The 18,945-nt window shown below is 51.9% G+C and overlaps 7 protein-coding genes across 7 annotated transcripts; 4 read left to right on the top strand and 3 right to left on the bottom strand.

Moving 5' to 3' along the window:
- Nucleotides 1-1,810: 1,810 nt before the first annotated feature.
- Nucleotides 1,811-2,149, top strand: W97_03578 (uncharacterized protein; the record flags this gene model as incomplete). Its single annotated transcript, XM_007781474.1, has 2 exons — nt 1,811-1,908; nt 1,991-2,149. Coding segments are annotated over 2 exons (257 nt in total), but the record flags the coding sequence as incomplete, so codon positions are not given.
- A 1,639-nt stretch (nt 2,150-3,788) lies between these two features.
- Nucleotides 3,789-4,031, top strand: W97_03577 (uncharacterized protein; the record flags this gene model as incomplete). Its single annotated transcript, XM_007781473.1, has 1 exon — nt 3,789-4,031. A coding segment is annotated over one exon (243 nt), but the record flags the coding sequence as incomplete, so codon positions are not given.
- Nucleotides 4,032-4,918: 887 nt separating this feature from the next.
- Nucleotides 4,919-5,243, bottom strand: W97_03576 (uncharacterized protein; the record flags this gene model as incomplete). The annotated part of the gene is made up of 2 exons (XM_007781472.1): nt 4,919-5,011; nt 5,061-5,243. The coding sequence occupies 2 exons, from the start codon at nt 5,241-5,243 to the stop codon at nt 4,919-4,921; spliced, it is 276 nt and encodes a 91-aa protein (XP_007779662.1).
- Nucleotides 5,244-8,947: 3,704 nt separating this feature from the next.
- W97_03575 (uncharacterized protein) lies at nt 8,948-10,595 on the bottom strand (the record flags this gene model as incomplete). Its single annotated transcript, XM_007781471.1, has 3 exons — nt 8,948-9,376; nt 9,734-10,438; nt 10,566-10,595. The coding sequence occupies 3 exons, from the start codon at nt 10,593-10,595 to the stop codon at nt 8,948-8,950; spliced, it is 1,164 nt and encodes a 387-aa protein (XP_007779661.1).
- Nucleotides 10,596-10,708: 113 nt separating this feature from the next.
- W97_03574 (uncharacterized protein) lies at nt 10,709-11,317 on the bottom strand (the record flags this gene model as incomplete). Its single annotated transcript, XM_007781470.1, has 1 exon — nt 10,709-11,317. The coding sequence occupies one exon, from the start codon at nt 11,315-11,317 to the stop codon at nt 10,709-10,711; it is 609 nt and encodes a 202-aa protein (XP_007779660.1).
- A 2,507-nt stretch (nt 11,318-13,824) lies between these two features.
- Nucleotides 13,825-15,384, top strand: W97_03573 (uncharacterized protein; the record flags this gene model as incomplete). Its single annotated transcript, XM_007781469.1, has 4 exons — nt 13,825-14,239; nt 14,297-14,401; nt 14,448-14,552; nt 14,606-15,384. The coding sequence occupies 4 exons, from the start codon at nt 13,825-13,827 to the stop codon at nt 15,382-15,384; spliced, it is 1,404 nt and encodes a 467-aa protein (XP_007779659.1).
- A 1,393-nt stretch (nt 15,385-16,777) lies between these two features.
- W97_03572 (uncharacterized protein) lies at nt 16,778-18,301 on the top strand (the record flags this gene model as incomplete). Its single annotated transcript, XM_007781468.1, has 3 exons — nt 16,778-17,195; nt 17,363-17,391; nt 17,459-18,301. The coding sequence occupies 3 exons, from the start codon at nt 16,778-16,780 to the stop codon at nt 18,299-18,301; spliced, it is 1,290 nt and encodes a 429-aa protein (XP_007779658.1).
- Between the last annotated feature and the right edge of the window lie 644 nt (nt 18,302-18,945).

Raw genomic sequence — 18,945 nt, 5'->3', positions numbered from 1 at the left:
GTGTAAGGAATGCGGACATGGCGTGTTACCCATGCATGGAGATAGCTATCTGGCAGGAAGCAATCGCAGGTTACCAGCGGGGGAAAGGAGAGAGATTATAGCGTAGGTTCATCGCATAGGTGAGTCCATCCGTATAGATAAAGATTTATTGGAGCGGTTCGTACAGCCGGAAGGAGTTATCAGCGAGATTCCATACTTGCCAGTTTGCAACGACGGGCTGGCGTGCGAATTGGAGCAGGCGAACGGCCGTTGCGATTATGTGGTCCGGATAGTGGAGAGAATGCAGAGGCATTGCCGGCAGTAGTATGGCTGGCGCAACCCGCAGTGTAGAGGTAAATCGTTGGCGGGATGTCGAGAGACGCACAAGGCCAAATAGGAGTGCATTGCCAGCCCTTTTTTACCCGAGGCCCGAGGCAGGACTGTTTTTAGATAGAAGATAAGAGTCGGGCGAGAAACGGCGGTTGTAGCAGCTAGAATAATAGCAGAAGCATCGCGAGAAAATTATCAGATCAGATCAAAGAGCGGCGAAGGAAGGTGGCAGAGAAAGAGCGTAGGAATAAGAAGAATCAGAAAACATATTGCTTAGGGAAGCTCACCTCGTAATAGATATGACGTTTCGTTAGTTCCCGGATACTCGACTGACGAGCTTGATTAAGCAGCAAGCCAGGTATCTCGACGCGTCGTTGAGGCTTCTCGGAGATCAAAAGAGTTTCCCTTGTATACTCTTAGTCGAACTAGGAATGCCACTGAATCTGGTTGGGTATAAGAATGTTCTCTTGCGACAAGACCGAAAAAGATGGATGAAGCAAGAGCGGTAGGCGAGCCAGCCGATTGGAGCCTGACTAAGAACTAGCTGCGTACTAATAACCTGGCAGTCGAATGCATATAGATGCCTCTTTGGGTAGTCCTCTGCTCTTTGTATGATTCTTCTCATGGAACTTGACCTACTAGCCGCTTCGTCCGCCACTAAGATACCTAACAACGCACGGTCAGATCATGCTTCAGCGACCAAAGAACCTCGCGCATGCATGAGTATACGGAATCGATTAACGCACCTAACCAATCGGCCTTCCGGCTGCTGCACTACCGTTACGGCGAGAGTATCAATACTATCGCGCCTCTAAGCTCGTCTTTGGGGTTGGAGGACTAGCCCTTAGTCCGAGCAGAGCAATGTGAATCAAGGTCGCCGCCAGGCCTGGCCGGGACCTTAGCCCAAACACCTCACCTCGTTGACTATCGGTGATGGGACGCCTAAGGGAACTGCACTTCGCCGTCCTGCCTCCAATAAATCGATCTGCAGGTTGCTAGTATTTGGCATGCTACGATACCGGGTGTGCGAATGATTTCCTCGGTAGTACTAGCGCTTGACTCGCGTATGCGTCGGCTTGACGGTGCGCGGATGGAACACTATAGGGGTGGTTAGTAGCAAGAGATTGGTTGTCGACACCGACATCTGCAGCGACGTAGAGTAATTTTTCCCTTATCCTTTCCCGCTCTCCTTTCCATTCCATCCCATTCTATCGCTCTCTGGATTACGCCCTGACATCTCTTAGCGATGCGGGCGCCCTCCTACTAGCAGCCGCCCTCCTAGACACAACACTTCTTACCATCAATATCAACGTCCAGTCTTCGTAGTCCGCCTTTGCTGTCTCTGCTGTACTCGGCTACTACAGACACCCAGACGTACCTATAGGTCCACAGCATCTAACTACAAACAACTACTTCTTTGACTCGCAGGACTACACACTCGGCGAGTTTGCGAGCAAGGTCGCGTACTGTTGGCAGAGTGGATCGCCGCGTTAGGGCAGAGCTGAAGAGGTGTGGGAGCCTGTAAAGTCGTACCGGAAAGTGCTATCAACGGAGGAGGATGGAAGTATAACGGTAGCTAATGTTACTTTCCTTGAGAACGTGCGTCTTGTTTTGCTCCATAGTACAGCAGTCTTCTGATACAGGAGCGGCCGATGAATGGAGACTAGAGTGGTGGTATTAGCTCTACCCCCTTCTCAACTCAGGGCCGGACGAGTACTTCCCCCTATTATGCCCTGAGCTCGTCGCAGCGAGAGTGAAAGGGCTGGTCGCCCAAGAGGGTGCTTTCCCTATAGGCCGCGGATACAACTTCTGGGGCGATAACCCGCTGCACACGGCATATGTGATTAACAACTAGCCTAGCAGGATCACGTTTTCGGGTGGCGAGATAGAGGAAAAGGTGTTCGCCGGCGCGAGGTTGAGTGTTAAAGGGCCGAGACATGATCCTATAGGCCGGGCGTACGGATGGTATTAGTGACTTATCTTCAGTCCAAGCAAGCTCGAACACGTAGTGCGACTACCTGTTCTAGTTATCCCGTTTGATATTGAGAAGCCCCGTGCTGACTGGCGGCACAAATTAACGGCTACGATACCCTCCGAGTGTCGTGGAACCCTTTGACTATGCTGTACGCCGTACAAGGTATGCTACCTTTTTCTTAGGAGACTGTGCTCCACTTTCGAAGCATCAGCCTCTTCGTATCACTTCCTCGTTCTGACAGGAAAGTAGGCCTTGGCGAAGACTTCCGATACGCAAACTTGTACGGCTACAACCACGTGCTGCCCGACGGATCGAATACGTAGGGTTTTGACGAGGAGCGGACAGAGCAACACTGGCTTGAGTTGACCGTCGACGGCGCAACGGCGGGAAGTTTGCTAGACGAGTTGTATTTGAAAGGCGCATGGTCCGTCGTAATAGACGAAGCTGGATCCATGAATCGACGGTGCAGGGAAACTTCGATCGTGGATGGTTCCCCTTAATCTGCAATCCGCGGCTACTATAGCATTGAACGGGATATCGGTGCGCTGGAAATGTAATTCGTGGGAGAAGACCTTAATAGCAGACTTAGTACCAGATAGCGGTTCAGAATGATCTTTTTGACTTAGTATTTCGTCCCGTCTTAACTTCTCCATACTTTGGATTCGTGGTAGTGCTAGGTTCGAGTTCGTACGCAACCTTCTTAAATTATAATAAAAGAAGGCCGCAGGCCTTCTAGCCTTAGCAGTTACCTCGTAATACAATAATATGAGCATTATACGATTCTAGCACAATAGTGCTTAGCTTACCCTGCCTAGTCTTGTCTTTAGAAAACCCTCTTGCTACATCATTGGATTTTGCGCCCCCCTTTCAGATTCGTAGGTGCCTCTTCTCGCCTCGAGTGCGTCTCTTAGAGGATATAACTGACGTTAATGCTGGTTGCGGGCTTGACCTTGCTGGAGGACTTATCTGGCTTTTCCGCGGACGTATCCTTCGCTTTACCTTTACTGCTGTTTGCGGCGTCCTTTGCCGTTTGATGCTATTAGAGTATATAACCACCTTCGGTGCTTAGCGGTACGAGAGATTGTGGACGCGAAAGTGGGCATGAGCGTGGGCGTGGGCGTGGATGTGGATGTGCTAATAGCGGTAAACTAAGTTTTTTGCCGTAGATGCTCTCTCTAGGCCCATGTGGCCCTATCTAAGCGCCAATTGTCCTTACTAACCTATCGTGGGGCGTTAAAAAGATATCCTATAGCTTCGCCATTACTCACAATAGCAGCTGCTGTTGGAACTCAAAGTACACCTCCTCCCTACCGCACCCCTTCCACCCACTGTCCTTCTACTACATCACCGGTTTCTTTCACCCCTGAGGAAGAGACCGCTATTTTAGAGAAGGCACAGTAAACCTCCTATTCTTGTTGCCCGGTCCTCCGCCCACCCATCCTTCCAACCACGTACTAACGCGTCTCAGATCCTCGTAGACCGCTGGACCCACCTAACACACTAGCGCCTCCAAGCCTACCCCTCGACCCTCTCTGCATCTAACACGCTTCTCGCCGCCCCGCTGCCGCCGTGGTTGCAGAACCCTGTAGGGAAGAGAAAAGAGGAGTATGACGTGTTTAGGGAGATGCTACATAGAGCGCTAAACCATGTCCGCGTGAACGAGTACAAGCCCGGCGAGGGGATTATACCGTATGAGGATAGCGGCGCTTGTGCGCCCTTGGAGGGTCCGGGAAGACAAAAGCGTTAAGGATCAAGAGCTAAATACATGAGGCCGCAAAGGTGCGTCTATTTACCTAGGGGTAGAGATTGTAGTGTTTCGAGGTTCGGCAGCTAGAAGAGGGCATGTAGGAGGAATAGTAGAAGCTAACAGCTAGTAGTAAAGCGTTATAGGCGCAAGGAGGAAGATAAGGATATAGAGAACAGCGAAGACAGCGATAGTAGCAAATATATATATAGCACCCGCGGTCCGGGAGAGGGAAGCTAATTACACTAATACCTACGAATTGAAACTACTATGTAAACGTCTAGTAGCCCTTTAATTCAAGCGTGAGGCGATATTTATTACTAAGGGCGTTGTGGCCTCTAAAGTGACGAATTGCCTAATTGGGAAGAAAATCACTTCGCGGAATTTTATAATCCTCTAATAGGATTCACGCGGCAGAGGAGGGCTAATGCTATTATTGAAACTGCTACAATGATATCTAGCAGCTATAAGTTTCAAGCGTAAGGCGATGTTTATTGTTAGGGGCGCTGTGCCCTCCAAAGTGACGAATTGCCTAATAGGGAAGAAAATCACTTCGCAGAATTTCATCACCCTCCAGCGGGATTCGCACGGCAGCGTAGTATATATCTCTACTGTAGCAAGACTTGCGACACAGCAGTCAATCGGCACTAGGACCCTTTATCTTACGACTAGATACACAAGTGCGTTGAGTATCAATTCACATCCAGTAATCTTTCGCAGGCGACTTGCAGCGAGAAGTGAGTATATCGTCTACAGCTACGAAGTCTCGTATGCGCTATAATACAAACAAGAGCAAACCAAACCAAGCGGCGAACCGAAATCCGAAAGCTGAAACCCGCTGCGTCTCCCCTTGTCATTGTTCTTGGGCCCCAGGCCCCCAGCCAGCTACCCTAATCCTCCAGGAGTTTTTTCCTCGAGCTGAGCTTCCGTCTAGCGTCCCCATGGACCTTCTTGTTAGCCAGGATCAGGATACGTCTCGCTTCCTACGAAATAGTCAGTATTGCTTGAAGCTTCAAGGGCATAGTAGCTGACCTTGTCAATCTCGAGCAGCTCGGCCTCAGTGAGCGTATGACCGGCAACACCCGGCTTGTTCCTGTGCTGATACAGAGCCCGGACGGTTCCGCAGATGTACATCGGCAGATCGACAAGATCTTCGTTCGTGGTATTGTCGTCGTTGATTTGAGATTCAATGACCTCCAGCCATCTTGGGACCATGGATCAGCGGAAGATATGGCCACCAATAGCCATCGTCTGTATACCCGTAATACGGAATACAAAATGCACCGTGCCGCTCTCGAAATACACCGTCTGTCCTGGCTTCACGACAACAAACCTCCACTTGTCTTGACCCCGAAGGTAGTCTTTCGTCCACTCGGCGCTCTCACCCGGCGTTGGCTTGTGGAGCCAACCGAACCCGATCTGTCCCTCTTGCACCGTAATCCACGTGGAGAAGCCGTGAGAGTCTTGATGTGGGAGTGTCAATGCCCCCCCTTCGGCCATTAAATACCACTGCTCAATGGTTTTGAAGGTAGCGCTCTTCGCGTTAGTGACTTCCCGCTTTGCAGTGCTCTCTCCGACTTCAATCTTTCGAATCGCCTCGATCAGGCTACAATCTAGGTGATTTAGAAATTTTGGTAATACCAAACGCAATGGACAGTGGAAATCGAGGACGTTCCAGGGCTCCGAGCTGGGCTCGTTCTTAAGAAAGCGCGCCTTCACGGCACCTAGCGTCTCTTCGGCAAAGGACGGGGACTCTAGAGGAAGCGCGGCTTGGTTCACCTTAAGCTTTGCCGCGTCCTTCGTATGGAGGGTATAGAGGAGCTGCTCGATGGGGCGTTCCTTACTCCAAGCCCACTTGTGGGTCTATTGACCCTTGGTGATGATCGGGACGTCTAGAGGCTGACCCCTCGCGATAATATCTCTGGCTGCATCGCCGGTTAAGAAAAGCACCTCCACCTCAGCCTCAGGTTGGGAGGCTAATGTCTCGTTGGACAGCGGAGGGTGGGCATCTTAAAGGATATAATACATCCAGACTCGATTTAATTGTCCCTAGGTTATAGCAGTCTTAGGGTCTGATACCTCCAGCTCACCCATCATAATGGCCTTATACTCTTCATCCCTCTCAGGTTCGTGAAACAGTTGCTAGGTTGACGACGATGCCTCTAGAACTAATCGACGTGCACTAGGCTTCGGCCGCTTTGCCGCTGTCTTCGCTTAAGCTTCATAAGGGTCATATGCCCGAAACTGGATGTTAATGCCTTCTCTCTTATCGGCGGCGGCAGCCTTCTTGTTATCGCGGTACTTGCGAGTGTTCGCTTTGCGATTCACCGTCTGACGTGGAGGGGACGCGTCGTCAGAGTCCATGCTGGTGTATGTGGGTAGGCGGTTGTGTGAGATAATATCTCGCGACTTAGAAGGCGTGTTTGGACGGGTGGTGCGTGAGTGGGCAGGTTGATGAGGTGAGACAAGATCTTCACGGACGCGTTGCGCGCACGAAGGTGACAAAGATGTTTGATGTGTTGCGCGTATGGGAACGAGGGAGGTGCTTGAGATAATATCTCTTCACGGCCAGTGAGGAACTTGAGATCGAAGGATGCGTGTGACGAGGCCTGTTGATGACACGCGACTTCGAAAGTATACAGAAAGTGAAAGCGAAGAATCTTAGTCCCCACCTTCACTTCATCGCGTGGTCTGATCACATGACGCTTGTCATTCATTATTCTTCACAAACCATTTCCGTAAATTAATCATTCGAAGCTCATAGAACCATGACAACCAACAACGACGTCCCTCTATCTTTTTGGAGGAATCTCTCCACAGACGACCAGCTATGGGTTCTCAGCTTCCTGAAACCAGTCATCCTCAAACAAGCGCCGTCAATGACGGTAGAGCAAAGATTCGAGGAACTCAATAAAACTCTCGAGCGTACGCAGCAAGGGGAGCGAGGTCTTTTGCAGTGCAATGTTACGGCCATCCTTCGTGTCCAACGACGGCCTTTATTCACTGTATCGGTCTAGGTAACCCACGGAGATACGCGAGTTGAATTGAAGATTCTTCCAGGTATGTAGCAGCTATTAAATTAGCACCGCGAGATTGTCTCTGACTTGATGAATATCTAGAAAAACCGGACCGTACCATCGACCATTCTATCCCGGCCAACGCCGCAGTCCTACTTTTGACTGGCCTGATCCCGCCGGGATATCTTCCCCAACGTTCGATGACTGATATGCTTCGAAGCTGCGCCGAAAGGACAGCAGAGCTTCGTGCGAGCTCGGATGGATACACGCTGGCCGTAATACGGCATCTTACTGCCGGTAGTCCGCTCTTCTCTGCGTCCTTCGGGTTTATTTCACCTCGCACGTGCGGTGCCATTTCAAGCGAGGCTCCAAAAAGAGGACTCTAGTGCATGAAAGTCCTCTGCAGCTAATATACGGGCTTCAGCAGCATGTTCAGCCATACATACGCACCCAGGATCGGCAGCGAACAGAGCCCCGATATTTGGGCCAAGCAGCTTATACTGATGGACTACCTCCCGCCTTTTTGTGTAATCGGGTTCAGACATGACTGCTTCAACGACGAACGCGCGTGCCGCTGCAGCGCTATTGCTGGACTAGTGAATTTTTCGATGCGCCGGGATGGTGGCTCATGTGTGCCTATAGAGATGAGATGGGCTAGAGGAGTGTATAAGCAGGCTGCGGTGCGAGGTGTTCGAAGCATTCTAACAGCCTTTTTACACCCACTATACCACGACCGAGTGATGCTCTCCCAGCTGTCAGATAATAGCCAAACCTTATTAATAAATAAGAAGCAGCTAGCTGATACTGGTGGGATCTTACAGCGCTGTATTCCCGTCGTGGTTATATTCGAGTAGATATATTATAATGGATTACAGCGCGGGCAGTAATTTATTTGTATGTTGGAGAAGGGCTTGCTTAGACTGCAGATTGGGTCTTAAAGCATGCGAGTTATAAGTAGCAAGATAAGACCCAGCACAGCTGCTGCATTGTAAGAATTCTTCCTTATACTGCACTACGTGATCTCCAGCTTCCACTCAGCTGCTGCGACATGTGTCAGTAAGGGTGCAAGATCGACGAATTAACTTCACACGCGCTTACCTATTAGACCACGATGCTTCCGGTATGACACGGCGCCTCGTCGTAGTTAATCTCTGCTTTGAGACCCTGGCCTTGGATTTACTCGCAGAAGCCCTCGAAAGCGGCAATATTATCCCCGATAGTAGTGCTCCGGTGCAGCACGCCAATGCCTTCTTACCATGATGCGAGATTGCCGAAATAGAAGTTGTACTCGGCTGCACTGCTTAGTGCAACATTCAGCCTTAGAGCATCGGCAATGAAGCTATTGCGTTGAGGCTTATCTACATCGGCGCATACAAAGTTGACTAGTATTAATAGTTTTTCGTCGCCGTGGAACCTATCGACGGTCGATAACTTGAGCCGCTTCGGCCCAGCGGCGGCAATAGTTGAAAGGGCAGCGCCGAGCTTCGCTTTCGAGTCTTTATAGAAGGTGATGATGCTAGTGTTATTAACTTGAATGGCCCTGCTATTGGGAGGTGCTGGGTGTGATAGCAGGGTATTGGCGAACTGAAGTGTCCGCACTTCTAGACCGACGTTGAAGCGGGAGGTTGATAGCGGCAGCTGTATTAACGGTGAGGGGATGTCGAAGAAGATCTCTCGGCTCTCCGTAAGTTATCGGAGTTCGGGATCAATGTCACTGTGCAGATGGGCATGAGCTAGGAAATCTTGCACCGTTGCTGCTAGCTGAGCATGCTTGCCGAGGTCGTACCGTGTGGCAAACTGTTCGAGTTTATAGAACGTGGAGGGGAGCCGAGTCAGCTGGGGGTAGGAGCGGTAGTTGGTGCTGAGTTTCACCGGCTCGTTTGTAGGAAAGTCTCCGAACAGCTAGAAGATGGACATGATCATGCCTCCTTCAAACTCGGTGGCCTTTGCAGATACCGACAACGACATCGGCCGACGTTGATGAGGGTCGGCGACGAGACAGACCGCCGAGAGTGTTTTCTCATCCGTCAGATAAGTGGTGAACTTAGCGACGCTTATGAGGGCGGCCTCGTCCACTACCAGGACATCTGTAGCGAACGCGGTTCGTAGGAGCTTATTGCTGGTCAGGCCGCCGGTTGTGAAGACGATGTCGATTTTGTTGGATAATATCCGACTGGCGAGTGAATCGAACAAGTCGTGGAGGTCGGCACGCTCGGTGGCGCTGTATTTCAGCTTCTGATGCAAGCGGAGGTATTTCTGCACGTCTGGATCGGTCTCATTTTGTTGGTAGAAGGCTCTAATATGGCCGGCGAGCGAGCGCACTATCGCATCCTAAAGATCTCTACTAAGGTAGCTGTTTTCCTTATCGCTGATGATGGCTATGACGAGGTTAATGTCCGACACTATCGGCTGGTTGTCTTGCCGGGTCGTGGCATTGTTAGTCCAGAAGTGCTGTGCGGTGGATTTCACCTGACTGGTGTAAAGGCGAACTATGTTCGCCCTAAGAGGAGCCTAGAGATTTGCCGGGAGCGCTCTAAGCATTGCCTCAACCACTATAACGATCCTCTCGACAGCTGGGTTAGTTGGGTAGACCACTTTCACTTTTAATCGGAGGCTGCATAGCACGAGGTTGATAGCCGCTGTGGTGCGGCTTTTTCCGGTCCCCTAAGGACTAATGATAGGAGAAACCCCGTTGCGGATGTCTGAGGTTGATTTTTCGACAGCGCGTAGTTGATTTTTGTCGAGGGTGTTACGAAAGTATCTCATGAGGTCGTCGGGGAGGTTGACGACCTCCGTGGTCATCAAATCTTCTTCCTCTTCACGCGGAATGTAAGCGCTCTGGAAATGCTCGAAGAGATCTAAGCTGGAGCGCTCTGGGTAATTCCCGAAGAAGTACGATTTGAGGCGGACTCCACTTGGGAAACGAGGCTTGTACTCGTTGTTAATGAGCGCCTGCACCATAGCAATCCAGTCGTTGGTCAGGAAGTCCGGATGTACGAGCTTAATGTTGACTTTTTTAAATCCATTGCAGTTGAATATCAGCTTATAAGGGGAATCGGCGATCACGACAAGGTCGTGCGACCCAGAGACACTTGATACGAAGCCGTCGCACCTAATTAGCATTCCGTCTAAGGTCCGCCTCGTGAGTTCCATCCTCGTGCCAGCAGGAGGCAAGGCAATGGCTGACTCGTGGTGATAGTCCTTGGAATGCGCGAGCTTCACCACCCTAATGCAGACTCTCCAGAACGGGGTGCCGGTCAACCGCTCGAAGGTGGCATCATGCCGGACGGCAGTGTTGAACGATTGCTGCAGCTGGAAACTCAGGAAGTCACGGTCTCGTTGCTGTGCGATGGTGAATGTGGCTTGGAATGCTTCGCTGTTGGCGATTGGAGGCTGGAGCGGAATGCAGTTAACCTAGTCTTCGGTCTCTTGGCCGTTTTTCGCCGCTTTCGCCGTGCCAATCAGCCAGCCAGGATATGGTGGACGTCGATTTGGGGGAAAGTCGAATCTGACTGCGTACGACGGCGAAGATTTGACCGTACTGAGCCATCCTTTATAGCTAGCGTAGTGCCAGAAGGGCTAGGTAGGGGTTTGTATACCAACTCTAGATAATCGGAGGATTCCTTTAAGCCACCGTAGCTACTCCTTAGTGTTATTGCCAAACTAATCCCCGTTGTGAGCGTTAAGATCAATAACAAGCGAGATTGTCTTCGCTCCGTTTAAGGCGGTGGCGTTTCGCTGGAGGGAGGCGGGCTTGTCCACGAGCGCGGTTTTCTGCCACACGGGGCGCGTTGAGTTGCTCAGCTCCAGGGTGACGACTACGAAATCGCAGTTGGGAACGAACTCGAGGATTCGGTCGGCTTCGGCATAGGCGCGAAAGCTCTCAGCTCGGAGGTCGGGTGCGGATGGCGGAGGTCCAAGATAATACTTGGCATTTGAGAACAGCAACCTTGGGATCTGCTTGATGCAATGCGTGGTGATAACAAATTCGGAGTGAACATTCATGCCGCCCTCTTCCCATCTGAACTCCAGACTGATCTTCGGTTGTTGCGAGTGAAGTTCCAGTCGAACGAAGGGGAATTGAGTAAGCGAATCAGGCCGGGGGCGCAGAGCACCGAAGATCAAGGGCGCACCGGGCGTACTGCCTTGACGAACGACTTCGAATACAGCGAGAGCGAGAAACCACTTCTTGACTCTGCGAGGGAAGTCGCGGCAGGCCTCTCGTTTTCGGTCGTTTGTTTGTTGTATGAACCATTGGTTCGGATCTTCCATGCCTGGGTTGGGTCAGAAAACATCAAACGATCTTGCAAAGCTGATTCGCATCTCGGCCTGGACATAGCTGCAGATCTTCCAGTGAGGTGTTGCTTAGATCGAGTAAGATTAGGCTGATAGTTGGACGGTGTGACGAGCGACGATTGCTTGTAGATAAGCTCTATCGTCAGTGGCACTGGTCGTGTGACAGCGGAGTGAAGTGCTGCCTGAATGATTGCGCCGCAAACCGGAACAGCTATAGGGCCAAACGTTCACGTGTTGAAGGATCAAGATATTCCGCCAGCGACTCCTCTCCTATGGTTTTGAATCAAGCCAGCCACTAAGCGATTCACTCTCAACAGCGAAGCCAAAGAGCTCAAGCGACGAGCACAATGCGATATAGTCGCTGTAGATATCCGCGTATGACATTGGAAAACTGACTCTACTCAGTGACCGCCGGTCTAGATAAAGCACATCTGGCGCAGCAGCCGGCCAACAAGGTCGGTGAATTTGGTACTGATCCTGAGCAAACGCTGACTGCAAATAGTCACGAACACCTCGTGCAAGGCGATGACCCTGCAATTCCTACGGCTCGCATGGTCAAGTGTTGTCATTGCGCTACATTACGAATGGATTCTGTCCAGAACAACCCCATGTGGATTGGCGAGATGACTGTGCTAGTCATCACATTAGTTGGTCTGGCCGTCAATGAAGCGCTGCAATAGAGACCGCGACGCACCACCGTCGTCTTACTAGTCTACAGCATAGCATTGGTAGTGGTTACCTTTGCGTGCACGCTCGCAATGCTGGGCAAATCTCTGAAGCCTGTAGATATCGGAGTGCTCAGCACGCCAGCCTCTTACGTGAAGTGGGCCAACTATCCGGCTCGTGGCGAGGGCTTTGTGGAGATGCAGGCGGCAAGCACACCAGGTTCTGGGCCAATCCCGACTCTGGATGCAGCGGCTCGTGGGGATGCTGGCGAGGCCTAGTCTACAACTGCGCACGAGGGTCTGCCCCTTACTTTACCTTCCATCACAGGCGTACTGTATGAGATGGTCACCTACCCGGTCATGGTGATACTGGAGATGGCGCTAGAGAAGTAAGTAGGCGCTCGTTCCAGCCTCGCATTCACTTACTCACATGTGACATTACTAGGAGAAGGGCTTATCATCGATACCGACTGAGAATAGGCAGGGTGTCTAGTAGCCGGTCGGACTAACGCAGACGAGCTTCGACGGACAACCCCGTCGCGTCCGTCGGTGTGAGTTTTTTGAAGCTCGTCCGGCCGTCCATATCTTGCCGCCGGATAAGGTCGATGAGGTTGACGGGCTTGGCATAATATTCGTAGTGTTTTTAAAGTTCTAGATAGCCGGCAAGTCTTCCGCGGCTCTATAATTAGCCACGGAGCTAGTTGTTCCACTCCGGAATATTATAACTCTACCGTAAGGATTCACCGGTTTACCACGTTTATCTACTCAACTAGCTGTATGTAGCAATATGCAACGCTATCTTACTAACTCTAACCTTACTTATATATCTCTATCCTCTAAATAACTAATTAAGTCGGTTAGACTAGGATGCAGTAGTATTGCTACCGTAGAAACCGTGCTAATAATACTAGCTACGCTGAAAGCTAGTTCTTAAGTTACGCGCGCGGCGCTTTAACTTCATACATCACGGCTAGTAGTAAGCTAAGGATAATAGAAGCACCGCGGACACAATAGACAGGCGTTTAGTATAAAGGCGGGCATCAATAGACAGGATCTTATGTGTTCTGCCTAAGAAAACCCTGCCGAAAATTGCAACACCATGCCAAGACCCGTTCAGATCTATCCAATCCCGTCTAGCCTCGTCGAACCGCCCTCACCCCGGCTGGAGCCTAGTCCGCCGGTCCAATGGCGAGCCCTTACCTCGGCGGACCGTCCGAGAGTCTTGGACGAGGCCGGACCGGCTAATGGACACCCTGGGAACAGGGCCATGCTGAAGACGGTGCAGCATCAGTTAGGTGCGGGCACGCGAGTGGAGTTGGGGGAGCGGTCTGTCTCACCCGGAGGAGGAGATGATGATGGGTGACGGCAGGGTTGATAGTCCCGTGACCCGCCACCGAGAGGACATCGCCTCATCCGTAGCTTAGAAACTGATCTTGACGGCATCGTCGTGCTAACAACACTCTCATTCTTCTCTCCTTCAAGCTACACCAGACTTGATATTGTCAGGCTCTCCAGCATCTCAACCTCCTCGAGACGTACCTCCCCGACATTGTCGGCTTCTCAAACGCCTCAGTCTCCTCGCCACGCGTCTATCGTCCGACATTGTCGGCCTCCAAGGCACTTCAACCTCCTCACAAGCCTCCCAAACACCTCCACAACGACTCTCATTCTTCTCTCCTTCAAGCTACACTAGACTTGACATTGTCAGGCTTTCCAGCATCTCAACCTCCTCGAGACTTGCCTATCCGACATTGTCGGCTTCTCAGACGCCTCAGTCTCCTCACGAGCCTCTCAAACACCTTTAAACCCTTCGTTAAGATGTCCAACCATCAGTTCAACAGGCTGCCGGCGTTCTCGTTTCACGGCTCCGGCAGAGGAAATGGCAGACATTTTGTTGCGCTCAACACGATCGAGCAGGCGCGAGCTGCCATAGGACATGGCGAAGTACACAGGAGGGAGCACACCCGCGAGTTCAGAATAGAAAAAGACGCGTTGATAGACACCATCCGCAAGACCCAGGCTGAGAAGCTCAGCCGGCTCGAGCGCATCGTCTCAAGCTCTGAGACGGACCCAGCGTCGGTAGATCTGCTGGAGACGTGTCTGTCCAGTGTGGGCGAGATTTTTAGCCAGAGCCGCCACAAAATGCATACTCAACTGCTACACTGGAGGAGTGAGCATCGCCATCCTTTATCTCGCGTAGAAGAGCTGGAGAATGAGCTGAAGGCTCTTCGAGGTACGTAACATCACTTGCCTCGTGTGTGTAGATGTAGACTGATCGTATTCTAAACAGCCAGCCTTGCATCTAACGAGGTTCGCATGCGATTAGAGAACGACCTTCAGGCGACGCTTCGAGCCAAGAATGACGAGATCAACGACCTCAAGGCTCGGCTGGAGGGTAAGAAACTCACCTTCTCGCATGGCACGCGCTAACAGAGTCACAGTTGTGGACGAGGAGAAGGATGCTGCCCTTGACCAACAGCAAGCGCGTGAGAAGAGCTTCAGCGTTGAGAGGGGTGGGATGGAAGCAGAGATCTCGGCTCTCAGATGTTGGTAACTCGCTATGCTATATCATCTCAAACTCGCGCTGACGCTATCGCAGCTCAGGTGGCCGGTTTGATCGACCGAAGGGTCGAAGTAGACGCCACCAATGCGGAGCTTGTCAGCAAGCTTGCTCGCGCTAATAGCGCAAAAGAACTTGTCGAGCAAGAGAAGTCTGAGCTCGAGGGCCGCCTGTCGCAAGTCAAAGAGAGCAGCAATGCCCGGACCACACAACTGCGAGGCCCGCTCAACAGCACCAGCGGCAATGCCGTCCACTCTCTACCTCGCACGCCGCTGTCTGCGCCATCACTTTTCTCAGTATCCAATGGCGACGGCGGCAATGCCGTCCACCCTCGACCTCACACACTAGCTTCTGTGTATACGGTGCCAGATGGCGATGATGGCAAAGCCGTCCACCCCCCAACTCCGCTCGACAAGGTTGCACCCTCCCCTGGGCCAGAGCGACGGGGTTCAACATGGAACAAGCAGCTGGCTTTGAGGCCCGGAAAACGGACAGCGTCAGGGCCGTCGGCGCAAACGCCCAAGAGGGTCAGGTCAACCTCATCAACCACTGGCTGGCAGCAACGCTTCACGTTGGAACTATACGACCCCTCGATACCTACAGTCTTGCCGATGACAGCTCTGCAAAAAGAGTCTCAGGATTACATCGATGGATGGATGACGCATTTTGCGCGGAATTCGCGCTTCCCGATCTTCTCGACGACTGGCAAGGGCGCTGATGGAGCGATCTGCCTCGGCGACCTTTTCATTTCGAAAAAGCCACCGAACACGGACTGGGACCGAACGCATGCATGTGAGGACGTGTCATACTTGGTGTAAGAAACGAGCTTACGTCTATTTAGCGTCCAACTGTGTCACAGTCGGCAGGCCGTGTATCGTGTGGTCATCAGAAAAGAAGACTTTCCAGCTGCTTCCGCTCCCTGACGACAAACGAACCGGTAGTATGACGGACTCGTTCTTTTGGTGGCGTGCGATGCTGTCACCGCCGTCGCCTAAGCTTTGATTGTATCGACATTATCACGTCTAGCATCTAGCTCTGCACAACGCTGCCCGACAATTTATCTACATCTATATCGCTACGTACAATTTAGAACATAACAAACGCAAATAATTTCTTCCGTTGTAGCTAATCAAGATATTCCGACTCCAGCGCATGATATGGCGGGCGACTTGCAGCAGCCAAGGGTTTAGACACAACCATCGATGATAGCTTCGTTGAAGAGAAGATCGAATTGGAGATCCTAGGTATGTGGGATCCTTAACATGGAGGATGCTAAAGCTAACTTCATACTAGTGATGGCCGAGCGCCTGTTCCATCCCGTCTGCAAAGACATCTACCTCACCTCCATCAAAAGTGCCGAAGGTTTCAATGTTATACTGTTCGCTGAGACGATCGAAGCGGGTCACAACTTTCCAGTGGATGCTTCCCTGTTGATGAGCTTCCCTTCGCAGATAGCGGCCGCAGGCGCGCAGCAGCTGTGGGATCTTCTCTTTCGTACTGTCTTCGGAACGGTTGGCTAGTGGGCTCTCGATGGCTGTCACTCATAGTCAGGTCTTCTAAGGAATCGAGTGAATAGAGCTTTGCAACCTGGGCGATCGACTTTCTTCTGTGTGAGGTGCTATGCGCTGTGGTTTCATTTGCTATTATCCTCAGGTGCAGCCCTACGAAGCCCGAGAAGGCTTACACACCTCCGCTGGGCCATACGAGCTGGCAGATGACTCCTTACACTGCTAACTGCCTTCCACTGCTTCTGACATCGCTTGGATGGAAGCGCTACCGTCTGTTTCGCACTCCTTGCCATGGCGCGTCATTATCGCGTCTCGAGCGCGCCATCTCTGTGCGTCGCCGCGTCGTCATCTGCGTTGGGCGCGATCGGGCTGCTACCAGATCCAAGCGAAAGCCAACTCCTGCTTATGCCCTTCCATGACTCTCTACCTGAGGTCAATCTCCGAACTGTAGTCTCGCGAGTCAAGATAACTACTCTGCATCAATCTTAAAGGCATTGCCTCGCCACACACAAACTTATTGCGTGCCACTCTCCGAGGCATTGCCTCGCACTTCAGAACCTCCTACCACCGATCAGCCCCGTCCCAGGTGGTCCTCCTCGAACCTCGACAACTTCTACAGAAGACTGTCATCATCACAGTGAGTGGTTCGGCTTCCATGTGAAGCTGGAGAGTTTGTGTGTCTGACCAGAGCTAGACAGGTGCGATGCTGTCGTTCAGGGCTTCCGAGATCGCAGACAGCGAAGGCGAACCGGAACCGTCGTCGGAGTGCAGCACACACGATGAGGTTCTCGTCAAAGGAACGCAGGAGGGTTCATCAACTTCTGCAAACCAGGGCCAGGCAGTCACCGGCGGAATGGGCGAAGATCGGGTTGAGTGCACACAGTGGGTCTTGTCGCCTTTTGGACCCAAGGAGCCGGCGGTCGCCAGCGGGACGGACGTTGCTGCAGGTGTCATCGTGCGTGCCAGAGAGTTGGTACAGTCAACGTTGATCATCACCGAGGCGGCGAAACCGTCCGAGTCAAACACACGCAGCAGGACGCCGCACATCCTCACCGAGTACAGCAAGCTTCTCGAAGAGAAGGGCTACAGAGCCTTGGTCGACGCCGTGACGGCAGCAGAGCGTAATTGCGCCAACCTTCCGCTAGACCAAGTCCAGCTTTTTAAGGACACATGTTTGATGGTCCTGGCATCTACGCATCCAAGAATCCTTGAGGAGATTATGACCGGGAACCTCTCATAGGCCCGCAAAAATAGCCAAACCGTGCGCAAGGCCTACGAAGCGTTGCAGCGGGTGAGGGAAACGGGCACAAAACGCCCGTGTATTTACCAGCAACTTCTTGTCAACCAAAATGGCGAATCGCCAACACCAAACGAACTCCTTCAGATCATCGGTCTGATGCGGAGATACTTTCAGGATGACCAGCTCGCCGAAGAAATCGACACCGCCTTGGAGGACAAGATGGGACGGTTGAGGAAAGTAGGGGGTTCAAGCCGCTCGAGGAGGTACCTGCACGGCCAGAACCACACGGCGGACAAAATATCTACCAGCAAAGTCGACACACTCCGCCAGTTCTGCGACAATGTCGAAAAGCGCATCAAGGCAGTGCCACCAGGCGAAGGAGATGTTCCGTTTGTAAGGCCTCTGGCACGCTTCGGTTTCACCACCCAGCCTGCGGTCCGTTTTCAGAACCACAGGGATCATGTCAGTTCAGACACTCTCATGAACCTGACAGAATCTGTCTGCTATCGTTTCTTCCCCAAATATGAGATTGAGCAGTCCCTCGTCTTCGCGGCTTGGGAGCCAGGCCAGGGCTGGGCTGCGGAGATCCTATTCACAAGACTCGGAGGCGGCTACATTAATGCCGGGACGGGATTCGCCGACTGTAAGGCCGGGCAGAGTATCCCCAAGGTCATAGATCTCCCAGACAGCTCCTATAGGGAGTGGCAAAACGCCGTCGTACGAGACACGTTCTTGTTGGCTAATTTGAAAGAGGAAGCACGACGGGCGTGGGCAGGGGCAGAGGAGGCAGTCGCGAAGGAGCGAGAGGAATTGAGGGTCGAGCAGCAGAAATTGGAGGACTTGAGGAAGGAGATAGCGCTGCTTGATGAGCTAGAGTACAATATGGCCAAGGAGGAGCTGGCGAGGGCTGTCGCGGTGAAGGAGATGCTTGATCGGCTTGATGCTGTATGCGACGAGATTGAGCTGCAGCAAGCTTCGAAGATTTAGTAGTGGGGATGCGAAGATGGTCGCTTAGTCGCTGCATCGCCTATCGGTCCCATGTTTGCTGCCGTTGCATGGTTTTATGTTTGCTCTTGTCGCTTGATCCCATGGCTGCTGCATCGTCTGCTGGTTTTAATATTCGCTGTTGTGGCATGGTTTCCTGAACCCACTTTCACTTCAATTCATCCCAATATGCAGTAGTGATCACCAATTTGAAAGCGTGGATTACGGGCTATGGTGACGTCTTGCTACGATAGTCGTATGTAGACTGATATTACATGCTAGCAGCAAGCATCTAGGCTTTCAAGCACCACAGCTCAATCCATCTCCTCATCCGGTGATCCAAGCCCTGTAATCGTGAGTACCTAGAACCATCGTCTTTCGTGTTCATGGTCTCATGCTTTGACAGCAGTTGACTTAGGCGTTAACTCTGATTGGGAAGTCGTAGATGTACATTGGTGGTTTTCGGCTACGCTGTCGGGCTGTTAGTAGAGCTTCGGTGAAACGTCCAGAATTCGAACGTACACTAGGCATAGTTACAACTTGATCAAATAGGAATCTGGAAGACTTGATGGTTGCGTTCCAGGCGGGCGCGACGAGGGTAGCTTGCTTGAGGGCGTATCCGTCCAGGAAAGAGAAGATGTTGTCAA

The sequence above is a fragment of the Coniosporium apollinis genome (assembly GCF_000281105.1).
Source record: "Coniosporium apollinis CBS 100218 chromosome Unknown supercont1.14, whole genome shotgun sequence".
In the NCBI taxonomy this organism is placed as follows: Eukaryota; Fungi; Ascomycota; class Dothideomycetes; genus Coniosporium; species Coniosporium apollinis.
This window is presented reverse-complemented; position numbering and strand designations above follow the sequence as displayed.